This window comes from Scleropages formosus, chromosome 8 (assembly GCF_900964775.1).
Source record: "Scleropages formosus chromosome 8, fSclFor1.1, whole genome shotgun sequence".
Taxonomy (NCBI): Eukaryota; Metazoa; Chordata; class Actinopteri; order Osteoglossiformes; family Osteoglossidae; genus Scleropages; species Scleropages formosus.
In genome coordinates this window covers 18,628,272-18,649,195 of record NC_041813.1, presented here as the reverse complement: position 1 = coordinate 18,649,195, position 20,924 = coordinate 18,628,272, and the positions used below count along the sequence as shown (strand labels likewise).

General features: G+C 50.6%; 1 protein-coding gene across 1 annotated transcript; it reads left to right on the top strand.

Moving 5' to 3' along the window:
• The first annotated feature begins 11,675 nt into the window (after positions 1 to 11,675).
• On the top strand, positions 11,676 to 14,315 carry itpripl2 (ITPRIP like 2). The gene has a single exon (XM_018756965.2). The coding sequence runs from the start codon at positions 12,012 to 12,014 to the stop codon at positions 13,485 to 13,487; it is 1,476 nt and encodes a 491-aa protein (XP_018612481.1). The 5' UTR covers positions 11,676 to 12,011; the 3' UTR covers positions 13,488 to 14,315.
• The last annotated feature ends 6,609 nt before the right edge of the window (positions 14,316 to 20,924 follow it).

Sequence of the window (20,924 nt, the reverse complement as noted above, 5' to 3'; positions counted from 1 at the left end):
CTCGTGAGCGCACGCTCCTTCGGCTCTGTGTGTGTGTGTGTGTGTGTGTGTGTGTCTCTCTTCTGGCTGGCCGTGGAACCCAGCTGCTCTGAGCCCCTCGCTGCCTGCCTGTCACTTCTTCTCTCTGTGTCCTCAGTGGGTGGAAGGACTTCTGCTCTCTCTCTCTCTCTCTCTCTCTTCCCTCTCTCCTTGCTGGCTCCACGTGCTGGAACACCTCCTGGGAGGAGGAAAAAATATGGGTGACAGTGCCACACCCAAACCCCTGCCCCCACCCAAACCACCCCCCCCCCCCCCCCCCCGGGACAGGTTGCCAGCCGTCTGCCTCCCGCCTGCGAAGGACGCGGGAATCTGAGCGTGAGTGTTTGTTCGGTGTCTGAAACAGGGCTCAGGGCCACACACTCCCTATATACATACACACATATAGAAATACATGAATATATATAAACATTATATAAATATAGCTAACCAGACACAGGGAACATGCACCAAGTCTATTGCACAGCACCTCTGATTTATTTACATTCTACTACAATAATCGCAGCCGTATTCGTTACTCTGCGGTAATTAGTGCCGATGTAAATATGAGCCAGTCAGCAGGTTTATTATTTAATTATTCATTAATACTTCCAGAGTCACTTATCTTGTTATTGATTTGTTATTATCCGATCTATCGCTTTATGCAGCAGGGTCATTTTCACTGCGTCGCTCCTGGGTATGTACCTCGATCGAAGACACTGCAGCTGGAGCGGGGAGAAGGCAACGCCTAACACTACGCCACCTACTGACCAGTGCATGTAGCAGCTGATGGGTCCTCAAAACACAGCAGTTTGTGTGACGAGTACAGTACTTTGAGTGTACTGTAAATGTGTGCTGTTGGTGTCCACGTGTTTCGGATGATAGGTTAGCTCCGTGTGTGTGTGTGTGTGTGCGTGAGACGTGTTGCAAGCCAAGGTTCCGATGCTGACCAGCGGTACGGCGTTGCTGGTCCTCGAGCTGGACGGAGCGATGGACGAATGAACAGATGGATGGGTGGAAGGGCTAGAGGGCGGGCTGGGAACACATGTGGAGCGTATTACTAAACTGCAGCAGGAGGAAACACGGAAAGTCAAGGAGGAGCCGTGGCGAAAACACGGCAGAGGGACTCGCTTCGGCGAACGGAGACAGTGTCCGCATTGTGGCCCTCCTCGGAGCCCCTTCGCCCCGGAACCCGTGTTCCGTGAGGCCGGAATGCACATGAAAGGGCTGCGTTCTGGGCTGTTCTCAGTGGTGCAGGACAGACACTGTATCTCTTGAATGGTAAAATATTGTGGCCCTTGAGAGCTTATGGGTTTTGGCCCTTGAAAGTGCCGCCAGGAGGCGGTGCTTCTCACATGCTCCTCCCGCCGACGGTCCTGCGGACGACGCCACGGTACTTTCCAGAGCCGCGGGGGGCCTCGATCGTGTGAAATGCGCGCGTGTGTGTGTGTGTCTGATGGTGCCACACACCAGGAATGCACAGAATCTGCTCCCGACTGTAAATGTTGCTCAGAAATGCCGCATGCCTTTTAGCACCACGCCAGACCAAGACACACGCGTGACACGTGTCCCCTGGCCAGCACAGACATAGCTTCGCCTGGGTCCCGCCGCTGGTGTACCTTTCAGTGCTTTTCCGCCAGTTTTACTATTAAAAATGTAGTGAGCGAGTGGGACGAGCATCCCTGTGCACGGGGTACCAGAGAAACGCGGTGAAAACGATGTTTTACCATGCTTGATGGTGACGGGCCCGGTGGACTCCGCCGCCTGCTTTGTGCCTCGAACTCGAGGCCGCCGCCAAGACTCGCTGGTGTTGCCCCTCCTCCACCTGGCCACCAGACACCACGCAGCCTCTTCACGTGTCTCTAGAAATACCGCAGGCAATTCAACGCTGTAACATCGATAGAAAGATGTCGGTACCGGTCTTTACTGCACATGACCGCACTTCGGGGGGCTGCATACCACAATGACAAGAGAGTCCAGGGAATTTTTTAATTTACTGTATTGTCCATCGCAGTCCTGCTCTTCGGTGGGTCTGTGGTTCGAGTCCCGCTTGGGGTGCCTTGCGGCGGACTGGCGTCCCGTCCTGGGTGTGTCCCCTCCCCCTCTAGCCTTACGCCCTGAGTTGCCGGGTAGGCTCCGGTTTCCCGTGACCCCGTGAGGGACAAGCGGTTCTGAAAATGTGTGTGTGTGTGTGTGTGTATTGTCCATAATTTTTACAAAATCATACAAAAGGTGTTGGTCAATGGGTTTAAAGAAATCAAAAGTGTTTTCAAAAAAATCACTGCATTTAAATATAGATATACAGTATATAGAGCAATTTACAAGCGTACAGGTCTCAAAACACGGCTTAAAAATATTTTTAGGAAATACCTCCATCGGTTTGTTAAAACAAGACTTTATTTCAGCATTTCGAGTTTTTCGCAAGCATACCCCTCTAAATAGAGAACACAATGTGAAATATTTCATTAAAATATACATTTTTACATGCAACAAGCTTAATATCACATATGCGATACACTGAAATGAGCGGGCCCGCTGTGTGGTGGGTCTGGGGTTCGAGCCCAGCTTCGGGTGCCTTGCGACGGACCGGCGTCCCATCCTGGGTGTGTCCCCTCCCTCTCCGGCCTTGTGTCCGTTGGGGACAAGTTGTTGTTGACATTGGTTGGTTGGTGGTTGAAATGGGCGGTCAGTCTCGTGACCGGAACCCCCGATTAGCGTGGTCACACAAGGATGAACTGAAACTCATAGGACTGGAAGAAATAATTAAAAGTGGTTCCAAATAAATCAGAAACCTTTCAATAATAAATGCATTGCTGGGATAATTAAAGGAATTATGTCAAAAACAAATGTCCCTAAAGTGGAATTTGGATCGACGTCGTTTGTTTGCTGCAGCCAACTACTCTCATTCACGGTCTGCTCTGGAGGTCAGGAGCAGGCGGATGCTGCCTGGTGGTTTTCTGTGCGCTGAGCTCCACCTTCCTGCTTTGAGCCGCTTTCCTGGGGTTTGCACAGGACTGCGGGGATTCAAACCCGTGGCCCGAGACCTGGCGTAGCACCACCGCACCATTGCATACGCCGTGCCGGCAGCTGTTTGTTTCTTCAGCTGACAGGAGCAGCGCTTGTTGGGAGGACAACAAAAGCCTATTTTCAGGCCTGAAGGGGGCAGAGAGGCACCAGTGAATCATGGGCCCACCCGCGGGGGGTCCCTGGGGGGGCGACTGAGAGCTAGTTAACCAGACCCGGTCACCTACACTTCCTGTGGCCTTGCTCAGCAGGAAAAACAGTCTCGTCAAAATAACGGTGTCATTTTGGGTTTGCGGACAAAAATATCCCCGGTTGGAATGTCGAACACGCAGAGCGCGGCGGGACAGCGGTCGAGACGCACCGAGTGCCACTCTTCTGCTGCAGCCCTGCGAAGAGGGACCCCTTGCGCCCGGAGCCCGTTGGCTGAAAGCAGGCCAAAGAACTCCTGTCGAGGGCTGAGCGGATCTACGGAGAAGGCGGCTCGAAAGCAGAGCCGCCGGTGGGTAGCTGGAGACACGGAAGCTTCCAGAAACATAGACCGCATCGTGAAAGTGAAGAATGGCGCTGGGTGTGAGTCAGGGTGCGCGGCGCGAGCGACCGCGTGGGGGAAGTGCGATCGCCTGTCAGATTAGTACCTTGGGATTAGTCTGTGGTCCCCTTCCGCAGGCTCATGTTTACTCACACGTCTGCCCGGAGCGACCGCTCGCAGAGAGGGCGTCCCGGAACCGGCGTCGCGTGCGTGCGAGGGGCCCGTCGTCGCGTCTGCAACCGAGCCATGTGTGTCTCCTGTTTGTGTGTGCCTCCTTTCATCGCTTTACTCATTGACACGTACCTCCTCTAACTAGAGCTCCCTGTGGAACCTGAATTAGCAACATTGTGGTCATTCACACTGACGCTAATTCAGCGATCAGATGCTTTTCCCCAGAGTGACCTGCAGTGATTGCAAACTACTGCCTGCCTGACACCTTTATCCCAGATCATGTGCAGTGTTAGATATACTAACACCTGTATAGCAGAGCAGTGTAAAACACACACACACACACACGAGGGGCAATTTAGAGCCACCAATTCCCCTGAAGCATGTCTTCGAACTGTGGTAGGAAGCCAGAGCACCTTGAGGAAACCCACATGAACACTGGGAGAACATACAAACTCCGCACAGACCGAGCTGAATTCGAACCCACAGCCCATCTCTGGGATCTGTCTTCTTAATCACCGTCTTGCACCAAATCATTTATCACAGATAGTTTTTAAATGTGTTGCCTCGGCAGTGAGTTCGGAATTGGCACGGTGAACAGAGGAGGCAAGAAGTGGCTAAGGGACCGCCCTGGGGAGAACACCCTGCCTCGGGGCCGGATGAGTGAGGCTCCGTGTCGAATCCTGAGGAGACACAAGGCTGGACACATCCAGTGGCAGCACTGCAGCGGTGCAGGAATCCCAGTAGACATCCTCAGTGCGGAGCCAGTTAGTAGCCTCTCCATTCCTCTCCTCTGCATTCCTTTTCTCCCCGAAAGAGGAATCGAAGAATCGAGAGAGTGGCCGCTCCGCTTCTCATTCCAAACTGCTCTCTCTTTCCACTCCAAAGAGGATACACCAGTGAATCACGAGCGCGAGGCCGACGGACAACGCGGATGCAGAAGGTTCGCTCTGGAAACTGTGGTGCGTTCCATAATTGTTGTGTCTGGGCTGCTCTTCCAAGGCCCTTCCCAGTGAAGAAACCAAGTAAAACCGGTGCACCACACTGACCCCAGAGCGGAGCACCGACCCAACCCCCACCCAGGCACTCATCCTTCTTTGTGTTCACACCTTAAGGTGCAGCCTGAGTAAACACTCATGTGTGTTTCTGACCCAGCGGTGGAGTGAAGACTGGGCCATAGTGAGACCACTACTCACAGTCCTCTCTTATTCACCCTGGGCTTGTAGAGGAAATTGACCCAGTGTCTGGTGACACCTTGGGGTGAGAAATCCCCCAAACTCTCCCGAGAGATGCTCCTTCCCTGCAGCCATCCACAGGATAGTACAGGTTCTTGAAAACATTTACTTTTACGTTATCAAATGCTTTTCTCTGAAACGATGTACAAGAAGAGTAACTACTAGTGCGTCGACTACAGATGAAAAACTTCAAACACAGGCTTGTTGGGCTGATATCACCACGTTGCTGGTTGACATCCTTCAAGCAGCTGTTTGTTATAGCAAATCCATAGATAATCATAGCAGATAGTGTTGGCCTCGGTTATGTAGCTTTCAGGAGCTCAGGAGACAAGTGGCACTGAAAGAGATCCTTCAGGGTTTGAGATCCTTCTTGAATGTGGGAGAGATTCAGCAGCTCTGAGGGACAGAGAGAGCTCATTCCACCAAAACTGAGAACCTTGAAAAGTCTGAAAGCTAAGACTTTTTATTTTGGACCCTTGTGAGTGGGTCCACCAAGTGATCATGTCCTGCTGGTATCGGGTGCAGAACCTTTGACTGTCTTGTAGACTGTGACCAGAGTGGTCAACTTGATGCAGGCAGAAACGGGCAGAGTCAGTGTAGACAGACGAGGAGGGGAGACACTCGGAAAGACTTGGACAGGTCAAACTCAAGATCGAACCTGGATCTCCTGGGAAGGCCTGATTCCTGAAGCTGAGCACGGAGTTGCAGAAGTCCAGGTGGGTATCTCCACAGCCGCAGCAGGAGGTGTCTGCAAACACGTGAAGTTTCTGAAAGCGAGGGGGAGCCGTCCTTCCTGGAAGTGTTACGAGCAGCACGGCGGTGCGAACGCAGCCCCCGCTAGGTCTCCTCCCTCGTGCTCCGGTTTCGTTCATTTATTCGCGGGACGTGGGCTGCTAGATAAAGACCCCCCGAGGTGAACCTCTCATGTGAGAGATGGACTAGAGCCCCCCAAGCCGTGTTATTTTAGGCTTCTGTTTAACGTGCCATCGCTGGAATCCGTTAGCAGGTGTGTTCGAGGTCGGCCCGCTGCCCCACCCCGCTACCCTCAACGTGGTTATCACTTTGTCTCGCTCTCTGTCTGTCTCCCTCTCCCCCACCCACTGGACAGCTGATCTTTTCCAGACTGTTTCACAAGAGCCCAGCACCCCCCTACCCCCAGCCCGCACGTGCAGTAAACATGGCAATTACATAGGATTAAAGTGCCTTGTGGTCGGCTGTGTATTTACACACGCATCCTTCAGACAAAAGCCACTTTCTGGAGAGTTCAGCCCTTAATGCCGCGAAGCCCATAATGAACATGCAATGTGAGATTATAATAACGTCTTCAGCAAACTTGTTAATTACCTGCTCTGGATTTAAGGGATTTATGGTTTATGCGTCTGATTATTTTATTATACTCATCCTTAGAGCTAGAGAGCAGTTAAAACCCCCACAGACGCGGTACGAGCCCAAAGCGTCTCCGTATGTCGCGCAGTACAGACGGGAGGTGTGCGAGGTCAGTGGGCTAAGCCGCTGCAGCAGGGTTGTGGGTTCGACTCCTGCATAGGGTCTGCATCCTGGTTGCTTTGGGGCACCTCACCTGCTGTATCACCTCACGGGCAGGTGCTTAGTGATTTCTCTGGGTCCATGTTCATTTAGTCAAAAGACAGACATACATCATCTGAACCGCTTGTCCCATATGGGGTCATGGGGAGCCGGAGCCTAACCCGGCAACAGAGGGCATAAGGCTGGAGGAGACACACCCAGGACTTGAACCCCAGACCCACTGGAGAGCAGGACCCGGTCCAACCCACTGCGCCACTGCACCCCCCTAGTCAAAAGACACAAGCCCAAAATTCCTACATGTCTGTCTGGAGCCCAGCAGGTGGTGCCCCCGCACCTCAACACCCGCATTGACAGTCTATAGGTTAGAGGTCCTGTGGGGGGTCTAATTTCTGCACATCAGTTAAATTCCACTGTGTTCCTGTCCTCAAATCTCAGTGAAGGGCTTTTAGAAACGTGCATAGTTTTCATTATGTGCGTAGTAATAGTTCGTTATGTATTCTGCAGATAATGATAGTTCATTATGTTACAGTGAGACTAAACAGCTCTCTTTCCGCACACCTGTTTGCTTGCAGACGGAAAGGTCCACAGTTGATGCTCCAGTGAGCGGAAAAGGGACAGCGGGTGGTGCAGTGGTTAGTGCTGTAGCCTTGCAATTTAAGGACAGAGGCTTGAATCCCACCTTATGTTGAACTGGTATGGTAAAAACGACCCTGCTGCATAAATGGGTAAACTGTTGTAAGTAACTTAGTGTACAAACCTCCCACTGGAAGCTGCATTAGGGAAAAGTGTCGGATAAATTAATTAAAAATAACGGTACGAAGAAGAAGGAAGGGAACTCGTTCACCGCAGAAGGTTGCTGAGATACAACTCCATATCTGTCGATAAACTGGAGAACTTGACTGACTCTCATCCCGCTTACCCCACCACCCCAACATACACACACTTACACACACACCTTCAACCTATCCCTTGTTTGTTCTCTGCCATCGCAGATCCATAGCAGTCAAGCCCACAATTCTTGAAACGTGGAAGAATTTTTCACGGACACGTAAGTGACCTTGCGATTCCTGGAGTCTGGATCAGGAGCAGGCGTCTCCCGGGACCCTTATCTTACCTCCGTCAAGTTTCCCAAGAGACTCGTTGTGACTTGTGAGCACCAGTAGGTTCCCAGCAATGCGGATTCTGTGGCACCCCTTGGCTGAGTCTCCTCCGCAGCCAAACACTGGCTCTTTAAACCCTTAACCACACAGAGAGGACAGCAGGTAGGCCTAGGGGGAGGGTCCATGCTAATCTGGTCTTCGACAGACAACTTACTCAATTCCTCTTGGTCGCAGCACCGTGCCACTGCAGAACTTCCAACAAAGATGTGGTGAGAATTTTGCTCTTTATGTGATGTGTCTCATTGTTTTCGATAAGGCTGCATACTCTGTCCCAGAGACGCATGCGGACAGTAAACCTCACCGGGACTAGTCAACACTGCACATCGAAAGCTGGGGCGAAGGTGGGGGCGCAGTGCTCTAAAGGTTTTTGGTTTTGAATCCCAACTCCTGCTACAGTACCCTTGATGAAGGCACTTACCTGAATTGATAGAGTAAAAATTACCCACCTGTATAAATGGCTAAATCAGTGCACAACCATTGTAAGTAGCATTGGTGAGAGCTGTCAGATTATAATAATAATAATAATAATAATAATAATAATAATAATAATAATAATGATGTGGAGTTAGATGAAATGCCAGGCAATGATCACTGCTCAGACAAGGTTTTGAGTAAACAGCTCCTTAGTCCGTGTTTAGGGACTATAAAACACAAGCAAGACACAGAGGTGACCACAACTGTTGTCCCACAGTAACAGCTGGAACAGCCTAGGTTGTGTGTGTGTGTGTGTGTGTGTGTGTGTGTGTGTGGGTGTGTGTGTGTCTATGTCTGTGTTAGACTGCCCCCTACAGATATTAAAACTCCTGGCTGTAGAAGTGTCACTGCAGGCCCTTCACACGACTGACCAAACAGCCACAAGCAGAATTTAATACACGTCGATGGAGGCATCTGCTCAACATGTCCCAACTAACAGGAGATGCAGCTATTTCTGTGCTCTCCCATCTTTGGTTTGAATATCTGAACACGTATTTAACTGGGTTGAAATCCAGAAATCGCTCGTTTCGAGGCAGCGTGGCCCCGCACTGCGCTGTTGCCATGTCTTGTTTTCAGGGATATAATGTTTATTTATTTACTTGTATCAAGTCACTTATTTTTCTTTAACTTTCCTTCAAGAAGTTATTTATCTTCGTAGCTTCCCTCTGCATTTAAATTGGATTCGGTGTTCGCACCCAGCAGCCGGCATGCAGCTGTGCGCCGTACGCTGTTGTACCCTAGGGGGCATCACGGCACTTCTCCTCCCTTCTTCGGCTCTTCGTGACTAAATACAGGAGAGCAGAATTCTTCTCATTCCTTGGCTACAGAAGATGGGCTCTTTTCCCAGCCAAAATAAGTAGTTGTCTGGTGCTTTCCTCTAAATAACACCGGGAGCTGAACCCAAACATCTTTTTCTACTGCCTGGACTAGTAAAAATATGCGAGGTTCCACGGAGCGCAGCTCCTGTAAGCGGGATGCTTCTACGTTCTCTGTACCGCGCTGTCTTTTACTTTGTTTTCTTATTATTGTAGCTCATGCCTTCTTCAAGGTGACCTACAAGTGTAAGCTTCTAATAATAGTCTACCCATTTACCCAGCTGGGTAATTTTTACTGTATTGGTTCAGGGTAAGTGCTTTCATCAGGGGACAGCTGATAGCGTAGTGGTTCGAGGTCTTACCTTTGGACTGAAAGATCGCAGGTTCAGATCCCCCTTTCAGTTATAGTATGCTTGAACAAGGTGCTTACCCTAAGTGGCTCTAGTGAAGTTACCCAGCTGTAAATTGTAAGTGACTTAACATTGTAAGTTGCTATGGAAAAAGCATCAGCTCCTTGAATAAATGTAAGGGTGCTGTAGCAGGAGGTGGGATTTGAACCCAGGTCTTTTCAGTGGGAGCTGTAACCACTGCACCTGCTCTTTCTTAAAATGTAAAATACTGAGGTTATTTCCCTCCTTTACAAAAGCTGCACCTCTTTCAGCAAAACCAACAGTTCCAGAGAGTTCTACAACACCGGTTCGACTAAAAGTGATCATCCGTTGAGGGAACGTCACGGACAGGTAGCAGGATCCGTGCCTTTGTCTGCAGTGTGTTGGGGGTTGGAGCAGCTGTTGACTCTGGTTTGGCACAGTGACTCCATATTCCATGTCCGCCTGTCCAGCATCCCTCACATCCCTTTTTCCCATGACCTCATCGCATTGCCATCAGAAGGAAGTGGTCAGTCCAGAGGGGAGAGCGGGAGTTGCCATGGTGATGCGATGCCTCCTTCCCAACCCCTCTGGTACCTCTGCTTCATGGGGGGGGGGGCTGAGTGGGAACTATTCGGACAGGCCCTGGGACGGCCGTTTGGCTCAGCTTCTCGCTCTAGGGGACGCTGCTGCATGGTCGTGTTTAATCAGAGTTCTCAATCTCAGCGACTCAAAGACTGCTGCAGTTTCACAAGACGAACATAAGGGATCACGCGGTGGTGGCTTCCTGCCTCCAGGGCTTTTCAGCATGTCTGGAAGGTGTGACCTCACCCTCCCGTGAGTCAGAGGGTCTTGGCCCGTCGACCGTAACTCTCAAACTCGCTTTTTTTTGTTGCCCGACATGCTCCTGGTTCAATGAGTCAAAGAGTCACCATTTCCTGCAGGACCAGTTTCCTGTGCTGTGTCATCGTTGTACATTTATTCATTTATTCATTATTATTAACTAGTTATTGTTAAGTAGTCTTAATAATACATGTGTTATTCTTAGTGATCTTTGCATTTTTGGGTTTCCTGCTGTGGTCAGCGTTTGGGGTCGAAAGGGATCATCTCCATCGTCCTCCAGTACTGTCTGGGTTTCCCATCTCTCACCCACTATAAATAGCATTTCCTCCCCAGAGGGGGGTGCAGAACTGTGACCCGGGTCCAGCCAGGCTGAATGATGGCCTGTTTTCACAGAGGAAACCACACACGTGTCTCTCACACACTTCTGCCATCAGACGGGGGGGGGTAGAGCAGTGAGGAGGGGGGTGTTTATCATCAGGAAAATGCAGATGTGTGCGGTTGATGGAATGAGCTGGCTGGACTGGGATTGACTGTAGATATCGAGTTACCGTCGGGAAGGGCGTTAAGTGGCCAAAGTTTCCCCGAGAGACAGTGCCCTTGATACGTGTTTTTTTTCCAGCACGGAGCTGTAGGCAGAGACGATAAGAACGACAGTATGAGTGTTTCTTCTGGAGCTGTGGCTAAATTCAAATGCAAAGTGACGCTTATCTCAAAGAGCCGGTTTGTCGTACTGATAGCTGCATGCATCCTGACCAGCGCAGACCAGTTCAGGCTGGTCGGGATAATTACCGAACAAGCTGCATGAAGACGCCACGCGTGTGTGGGTCTTGTTCTGTTCCAGAGCAGTCTCGCCTTTCAGGCCCCCAGGAATGGCCCTCGATGGCATGAGTGGCCCTTGTTCCATTGAGAGCTTCTTTCATGGCCGGAATGTCCAGGTGTGCGGAGCAGGGCTCTCGCACTTTGGAAAAACCAACCCTCACTCACACACACACACACACACACACACACACACACACACACACACACACTCTGACAGCGTTAAGGCACTGCTGAGCACCCTTCCGCTCTCTGACCCACTCAAACAGTGTTCTGTTGCACAAGGGCCACACCTTAAATGAAGTCATGGGCCTCAATTTCCGCTTGTGCCGTGGCCAAAACATCTTCCTGACGTGTGTAGAAACACCGACGTGTGCTTCTTTCGCTCCTGGGTTGCCTTCTCCTACATTAGATTTTTTTTGCTGTGAAATGTAAATTCCTTTACTTACATCCAATGCCTAGTCGGAAAAAAAACACATTTCCTGACTGGGGACGCAGTGTTATAATAGTTATGATTATCGAAAAGGCTCTACCTTTTAATGGTAGTAAAGACAGTGTTTCTCCAGGTGAAGGTCTCAAAAGTTAAGAATCAGTGAAAAGGGGACACTGTCTCTTTAAGAAGACAGGGCGCTAGTGGGAGGAGCCTGTCTGAACATTCAGTTTGAGGCTCCTCTCTCTCTCTATCTCTCTCGCTCTCTCTCTCTTTTTGAAATGAAATTCTTGTGTGAACAGTTTGGTATTTCCTCTGAGCTCACGGACAGAAGCCGCACATGTGGGCCCGCGCGCCATCCCCGCTTACAGCGAACTTCCCCAACTTGCACAACTCAACACGGCCCACCGCGAGGACGCTTTCTGTGTGCTGCCTTCGTGGCTCCTGGCTCGAGAGAAGAGGGGAGGAGAAGACGACTGAGGTGTTTCTAGCTGTGGGGTGGAAGGGGTACTGTGTTTCAGCAGCTGGGGAGGCTGTCCCCATGGGTTAGAACGCACGGAATGGAGCCTGGGAGACGAACTGAGAAATCATGACCGTGTACACCCTGAACCTGAGGGTCTTCTGGTCACTGGTCGCCTGCCTGCTCGCCACCCTCCTGCTGCTCTACATCTCCTCTCCTCCGGATGGCACCGAGTCTGGGCCCGACGGCTGCCGAGAACAGTCTCTCTGGCTTGCCTGGCTGACAAAACTTCTCCTGGCTCTTGTCATCTTTGCCCTCCTCCTTGGGTACTGCTCGTCTCGGGGGCGGAGCTCTGGGAGAAGGTCCCACGAGGCTCCAGTGAGGGCTCTCTCCTCCAAGAGGGAGCTGCTGGAGGATTTCTACGAGCGTCACGTGCGTCTGTCACCCCATGTCTTGGGGCACTCCAAGGCCCACGTGGCCAAGCTGGTGGGGGAGCTGGTGAAAGCTGGCCGCCCCGAGGTTCCTCCCGAATCCTCGTTGGCCTTCCGTGGCGACTTTGTCCAGATCGGCAGCTCCTACGAGGAGCACAAAGTGGGCCGCCCCGACTGTTTTGACATCTTGGTCCCCTTGCGCCTGCCTCGGGGTTTCCGCCTGGAACCGCGGAGTGGCTGCAACCCAGAACTGGAGGACCCATCGCTCTGCGTCCTGGAGACCCCTCGGCGATCTGACTGGACTCGGCGGCACAAGGCTTTCACGGAAGCCTTTCTGAGTTTGGATGCGACCGGCACTACGTACCGCCTTTCTCCAGAAGCTGTCCTGCGCTGGTTCTATGCAGCAGCAACACGCTGCCTGTCTGCGGTGCGCTACCCCTTTGAGCAGCGCTGCTCCTTGGGCCTGTCGTTCAGCGAGGACCGTGTGCTATTGCGACTCACACCTCGTGCCGACTACGTGTGCTGCCACATTTCCATGGTTGTCCGGCTTGTGCCCGCACTGCCTTTGGGTGATGGTGCCTACTGGGTGGCCGCGGGGCAGAGACTGTCACAAGGTGGCGGTGCCTTGTGGGCGGCGTACCTCCCCAGGCAGGAGCAAAAGCTGCTGGGGTGGCTGAAGGGCCGGCTGCCCCCCGGTTCCTGCCACCTCAAGTGCCTTCAGATGGCCAAGGCGGTGCGGGACCTCAGCGGCCTGGCGCTGGGCAGCCAGGGTGCCATCGAGTGGCGGGCTGTGCTTTCCTCCTATTCGCTCAAAACAGCATGGCTCCGCCTACTGTTGGCCACTCCTCCTGAAGCCTGGGAGGAGCGCCACCTGTTGGAGAGACTGGAGGAGCTTTTGCGCAGCGTGCGGGATGGCCTCCAGCGCCGCAACCTGGGACACCTCTTCCTGGGGGGCGACACTGGCCTGCTGCCCGACTTCTTGGCTGTGCCAAAACCCATCAAAAGCTCAACCCCATCCAACCTGTGGGCCGGGTTTAGCCCTGCCGCCCTGGACCTGGTGGCCGCAAGGCTCGCCTACTCGTGGACGCACCTTCACCGGCTCATTCGCCTGGGTCGCCCACAGAGGGCCAGCCAGGGGGGAGGGGTCCCGTGTAAGCACATGGATGCAGAGTGACCTGGACCACAACTGGAGCAAGACCAGAAATCCACATTCCATGTCCAGTGGAATTTGCACGGATCTTCCGGCACTGAGACAGGAGGCCCCGACAAGCGTGTGCAACTGGACCAGTTTAGATGAGCTGCCTTGTTTGCTTTTTGGTGCAGAGGAAAAAAGAACTTGATAGATGTCACAGGAAAAAAAGCAGAAATTGCTTTTCAAGGGTAATAACTATGCACAAAAACCAAAGTAATAATTTTGAACCAGTTGTTTACTCAGTATTTAATGTAAATTAACATAAAATAACTTTAAGGGCTGAGTACATTTCCGCATACAAGGCATTTGATGTGGTAGATGCTACGTTAGACACATTTAATATAACAGAATAACGAAACTTGGGGAGGGGGCAACCATATGGTAACACACACACACAGACATTTTCGGAACCGCTTGTCCCAAACACACTTCTAGGAATATGCAATAATTAAATAATGTACAGCCAGTACAGCTACTTATAGGGGTGCGTACCGGCATATCTAAGTAATACTCATTTTCCAGAGGTGGAACAGCAGCAAGAAAATATATTGATATTGAGCGTGAGTAACTGGTGACACTTTACTAAATATAATAATTTTAACCAAAGGGATTAAAGGCCACCATGGAAACAGGGAATAATTGTACAGTGCCTACACTTCTAAGAGTAACTGTGTTTCTGACATCTGTATATCACTGTTTCAAAACATTCCAGGTTTGAAAGTGATACGGTTTTCATCAGTTAATTCTACTTGAAGTCACTTAGGAGGGAAGTATCTGGTAAATGAATAAATGGATAAATTTAAGTGTAAATGTAGCTGGCCTGCTGGGCGACACGTGTTATCCTTCATGTTCCGTGGTGATGAAAACCTCTTCCTGTTCCATGAGCCGCTCAGGGATCTGCGGAGAGTAGCCCGGTGACTCAGCACCGCCACTGTGGCATGCGTTGGCCCCCGGGGCCTGAGACCGAGGAACCTCATGACCTGAGTCGGGAAAACAGGAACGCCCCGGGACTGGGAGGGATTGCGGTCAGGGTCATATCGCAGCGTGACCGTACTGCGTGCTGTCCAGATCAGCGACTGAATAGAGGTGGAGGAGGTGTCTGACCTCCCTGTAGCTCAGTTTACCTTACGGTACCATACAAAGATGAAGGGTGAAAGGGGCTCGACTGGGGGTAGCTCTGTAGGTGCTTCCACCCCTCCCTTGCTGGTTTGCCCTGTGCTCATGGCTCATAGGTTTGATGGAAAGGGGAACTAAGTGTGTTGGTGAAGGAACAGGAAATGGGCTGGTGAGAATCGGCCGCAGATGCACCGGGCCTAATTCTCGCTGTACAATGTGTGCCGCTTACAATCGGTGTAAAAATATAGTAATTGCATACAGTGCACGGTCGCTGGGGAGCAGGGCTGGGTGAACCTCAGATCCGCGCCCAAGTCCGTATTAACACGGCTCGTCTCTCTTTGGAACATCACATTAAGGAGCATGCCCTGACCTTCCCCCTAACTCATCGCCATGGAAACGGCACTCCCTCAGTCCAGACTCCCTCTCTGCTGTGGGTGGTTTGTTTACACTTCTGCTTCAGGGCATCAGATGAAACCTGCATTTATCTGGTGTCTTTAGAGAAACACCCCTCCTTCTTGCCTCAGGGCACGTGGGGGTTGGTGCTCGACCCGCTCGGTACGGAAGGGACCTTCCCTCTTTGCTGGCGTATGCGTCACCCACATCTAGACTTCTTTGTGCAGTCTGGACTCACTGTCGGCATCGGGTGCAAGGTCCTGCAGCTGCTCGCAGAGGCAAATTTGAATCTAAAAATATAAAACAGGAAAAGAGAAGCGAGAGATGATTCCGTCACAGAAGTAGCGACGTAAGCAGCTCTCCTGGGGCAGAGGGGCATCTCTGGAGGCTCCAGTTATGGCCACATTCAGGCCTTGGCAAATTCACAGGGGGTCCAGCATGCGGGTTCTGGGCAGGGGTCGTGCCCTTTGCCCTCTGCCCTTTGACTGGGATGTGTCCTCTGGGAATGTGCAGCTGGCAGGAGCTGAACCCCAGGTACAGAGCAAGTGCTGGGGGAGCGACCCATCTGGGGCATCTCTATTTTATTTTCACTTCTCATAATGCTCTATTGGCACAATAGAATTTCATACGCTTGTATTGCTCAACAGTCAACAAAAGATAGCAGTAATAATGATGCTATATGTTTCAAATTCATCATGTGAGCAGATATCGAAACAAAAAATCCCTCAGCAACTGTTGATTCCACTTATCATGTATTATCCTGATGCCTCATTCCACTTTTTACTCTACTGTGTGTCGCAAAGTGACGTCCAGCTGCAAGAAAGGAATAATACTGTTGCATTACATCATACACACGCACGCATTTTCTGAACCGCTTGTCCCATAGAGGGTCGCGGGGAGCCGGATCCTAACCCGGCAACACAGGGCGTAAGGGACACACCCAGGACGGGACGCCAGTCCATCACAAGGCACCCCAAGTGGGACTCGAACCCCAGACCCACTAGAGAGCAGGACCCGGTCCAACCCACTGCGCCACCACGCCCCCACTCATTACATCATCTTGCAGAAATTAAATTTATTATACCCGTTTCTTCTGAGAAGATACGTTGCAAACAGTGTTACGCATAGAAACAGGAAGGTGCCTCGGAGGCGATGGCAAGCGGGTGAGAAAATGGGAACATGGTGACGAGGCACACTTTCCGTCTATGTTTATGTTCGGTGCTGGTATATTTCAGAGCTCCTCTTAACCAGCGTCAAAGTGCCAAAATGTGCCTTGTTTCTTAAATTTTATGTTGAATTCAGCAGTTATAAGTGATGCGTTCTATTTATTTAATTTAATTTTTATTTTGTGGAAATACGTGTCAGTGCAGGGTGCGGTAATGTACTTAAAGAGTAAAACAGGCTTTTTAAAACTAGTGGAAATGTGCAGTAAGTCCTGTGTATGTTGTGTGTTGCTGGTAATTTATGACACATTCGGCCGTCAGTGATATTCCTCTGATCTGTGCACATTATACATTATGTTTCCTGCACTGGTTAGCTGATGGTGATTTTGTGCTCAGTTAAGAAATGAAATGTTTTGAAAATGGCCATCGACATTTTATTGCATTCAAAATAAATAATTTGTCCACGACAAGGCCGTTGACTTCTGCATCTTTCTCGGTGCAATACCCAAACCCTCCCGCTCGGACCAAGGAGGCCGTGCTTTCGCACCCGCGATACTCCTCCTGGACCACATCTACAGCGACGGGTCTGCATGTGGCATCGGTATCCCTCCCTGCAAGTCCACTGAGCACCAAGTAGGAGTTGTGGTTACTGCTTGCCGTTGGATGAGTCACCTGTACCATAGGCAGTCATCACCTGCATGATGATGACTGTCATTAGTCCTCTACAGCGTACCCTTTGATGCTTATTTTCCTGAAACCTTGCAGAAGTTCAACGGCAGTTCAAGCCACGAGCTCAGTCGTGAAAAGAGTCGTGCAGACAAAGTGCGCTTTAGATCCGCAGATCCTCGTCTGGGTGTGTCGTCTTCAAGGTCTAACGCCAGTGGGGGCAGCGGAGATGACAGGACCCTGGGGATCATCCCAGGGCAGGACACGTGCGGCGAAAGGTGGGCACGGCTGTCCCCGTTACCGACCAGGTTTGCGTTCTGAGTCTGAACCCTACAACCTTCTGGTCACAAGTCCAGTTCACTGCACCATGTCACTCTGTGCCTGGTGCCACCATCGAAGAAGCCTGAGCTCCACTTCCGTGTGACCTGTTGAACAGAATAAGGCATTTCTGTGAATTTCTATTTGTAGACAACAGGGGTCGCTCCACTCCTGCTGTACTTCTTTTTATTAATCCCTCGCCCTGTTGCTCTCCTGCTCCACAGAGGAACCTGTCGGCTGAATATCATTTAAATACCGCATAGTTTCTACATTAATGGACGAAACAAAAGGAAATTTATTATGTTATGAAGAAAACTATTTGTGCATAAACCCGCTTCTTCTGATTTCATTGTTTATTTGGGTTTACATTTATCCTTTAGTGTATCTGAGCTTTTCCCTAAAATTACTTAGTGCTAGTGTTAGTGTACACTGAGCTGCGCACCATGATTTACCCAAATATACAGCAGGAGGGTGGGATTCAAATATAGACTTTAAGCACTACGCCACCTTCTGCCCTAAAAAGAAATAAGATGATGCAGAACTCAAATCGCTCGTGTCACTAGCATTTTAGAAATTAAAAATCTGTTACATAATTTTAAAAAATAGTAAAGTGACAGAAGAACAGGATGAGGCACGAACTGCTCTTGAAATGATGCTGACGATGCCGATGATGCTTTTGATGTTCATGATGCTGTTGATGCCGATGTTGAGTAGCCAGCGATCCGGCATCAGCAGAGGATGTCTGTTAGCGTCTCAGCAGACCTGCATGACTCACTGGGCTCTTGGAGGAAGGCGGGATGCGGGGAGGAGGAATGGAGCGGGACTGAGGAAGGGGATGAGCGTGAAACAGGAAAGGCGGGGATGGGGTGGGTGGGTGGGCGGGGGGTCTGGCTGTGTGGCTCTGTAGGAGCAGACTGCATGGGAGCATAGGAGGGAGGCTGGGCTGGGAGCTCTGAATCGGTCCGGTTTCTTTCCCTCTTTCCGGTGTGTGAGGGTGTGTTTTGAGGGGCCGGTGGAGCTGGATGAGGGGTGTGTGGTCCAGACTCATCCTCCACGCGGGAGCAGAGAGACGTTGACGCGGAGATGGCGTACGCACAGGTAGGACTGGGCTTTTGCCTTGCCAACCTACCCACCTTGGCAAGCAGATGGAGAGCGCACACACACACACACACACACACACACACACACATGCACATGCACACAGATACAAACCCAAGCATGCACACATAAACACGCTCATACACACACAACGTATGACACTTTGAACACTAACCCTCAGTGTGCGTTCTTCTTCTTTTTGGTCTTTGTCACTTGATTTTGTTTTGCACCTCATCCCATTTCATTCATACCTGCATTTAGTTTTTAAGCATTGTTTCGGTGGTTTTTACAACTAATGAAATAATTGTTTGATTCTGAGCCTGCTGTCGAATCCCTCTGGCTTCTCCATGTGCGACGGCAGCTCATGATCAACAGGTTGCTGCACTATTTGCTCTCTGAGGTCTTGTGTGGTGAGACATGTCACTGAGCAGGGACTCCTTGCCACATGTAGGCCAAGACAGTGTGTGTGCGTGTGTGTGTGTGTGTGTGTGTGTGTGTGTGTGTGTGTGTTGCTATGTCTCTGCATGTGTGTACATGTGTGCGTGCCCATGCCTCTTCCTCTGCCTGACCCCGGGCGCTCTGTTCCTGCGGGGGGAGGGGCTCCATCTGTTGTTGCTATCGTTACCGCTGGTATTAATTAAGGGGCCAACCGCCTGGCCGTCTGGTGGTCTGAGGAGGATGGGTGTGTTGCAGATCTGGCTGTTGGGGTGGAAGACCTGGCGGACCATGGGAACATGCAGACACACACACATCCACACGCAGCCCACAGACATCCCTGACAGAAATCACACAGCGAGGGCTTTCCCAAGTTTTCCTGTAATGAAAACAGTGGAAAGTGATAAAGAAATCAATCACATGGCCAGAGTGATCCCCTAAGCTGAGTGGTTAAGGCACCGGAACAATGAGTGTCCAGGTCCAGGAAGGTTCCTGCTATTGTGCTCTTGACAAAAGGCCTTAAGGGACTTCATTTAAATAGCCAACTGCTTAACGGGCGAGATCGAAATTTTTCCTAGTTTGCGTATCATCACTCGGTAGACAACATAAAAAACTCTGAATGAAAGGAGGCGGAAATTCTTTCTAGGAAAACATCTTCACAGCGTTCCTGCTCTCCATAGTGCAATGCTTCGATGTGTGACTCTTGAAGTCTTTATTCGTCTTCTCTCTCCGTTTCTTTTCTGATGAATCTTCCATGACCGGAAATGACTATCATGAGGCTCTACCATGTTCACTGCCATGGTTTCCATATGAAGGCCTCCTCCTTGATGCTAAACTGTTCTTCTCGACTTTGACCCCTGCTCTCCCCCGACCCCAACACCCAAACTGGACCCTGTGCCTCCCTGCCTGTGGACAAGGACAGCTGGAGCCTGTTGATAAGGTGAGTTCCATTTACTGTAGTGCAGCATGTACAATATATAGCATCTTCATGAGAGCAGCAGGCTGCAAAAGATGGATGATCACAATATTTCCCACAATCATACCAAAGTCAAGCAAGCTAAATTGTCAATTAATTTTAGATGGGAAATTTATTCGTAGGGATACATCGCACAGCTACGTGGAAGGTTATCTCAGATTTATTGAAATAGCAGAAATGTTTTGGGACCGGATATGTGAGCCTCTGTTCCAGAAGAGCCGCAAATGATGGCTCCGTTCGTTCCGTCGCACTACATTCTCGCTTCCCTTTTGCGTTTGCCAGTGAGCTCGTCCAGCGATGATCTCTGCAGATCTGTCGTCACACTCATCATTCAAACAAGAAGGGATTGTTCTTTCCCGGCGTCCGGGAGGAGACGTCGCTGTTTTACGCAACCACCTTGTCTGCAGTGTGTCGTTTTCCGAAGTCTCCTCCAGTTTGCCAGGAGAAATTAGTCTTCGTCGAACATGACATCACGTTCTTCATACGTCAACTTCTTCTGACTGCTCCTCTTGCACATTTGGGCCGTTTCTGTCTAGAAATGTTTGCTTCATTTTCTGTCATTTTTCCATACGACTGGATCAATTTGCATAACCCTCCTTGCGAACCCGTCAAAGTGGAGCAGTCTACAATCAATTATTCAAATGGCAATTTGCGGAATAAATGTGAGGTCAGATGAAAATGGAAATCCAATCTTTGCTGAACATCTCAGGTCTATTATTTGCATTTTCAGCAAGCCTCAATCTGTGAAATGTGAAATTATACTCAGTTGTGCATGGATAAGAAATACAAATGGCTAAATTACGTCTTGGGTAATTGACGGCGCCGGGCAAGGTGAGTGTCGGTGTGGTTGCCGTAGAGCTGATGATTCATCACTGTCTGCCGTCTCTCCATTTGGGAAGGGACGGTGGGATAACGCTCCGGGGACTGGTGCGGCTTTGTCAAGAATGCTGGGAAGGTTGCGATGGTGAACGACGTGTTACGAGCATTTACTGAGACATCTGCAAGGTGCTTTCTGTTTCCTTGGAGAAGGGCATCTGTGGCATGGCATGGTTACTTGAGAAAATCATAAAGACTGGAATGAATGCTGCGGGCAACTGTAAAGGAAACAAATGCTAAAGCTTTCCCTTATGCTTGTGGTTTCCGTCATGTCTGCTGCACCTTGTCTGGTCTCCAGGGTGTTCTGTCCAAGCTGTCTGACTTCCTGCTTTGCCGCTGGACATGCCGCACCTGCCGCGACTGCTACTGCTGCCAGCC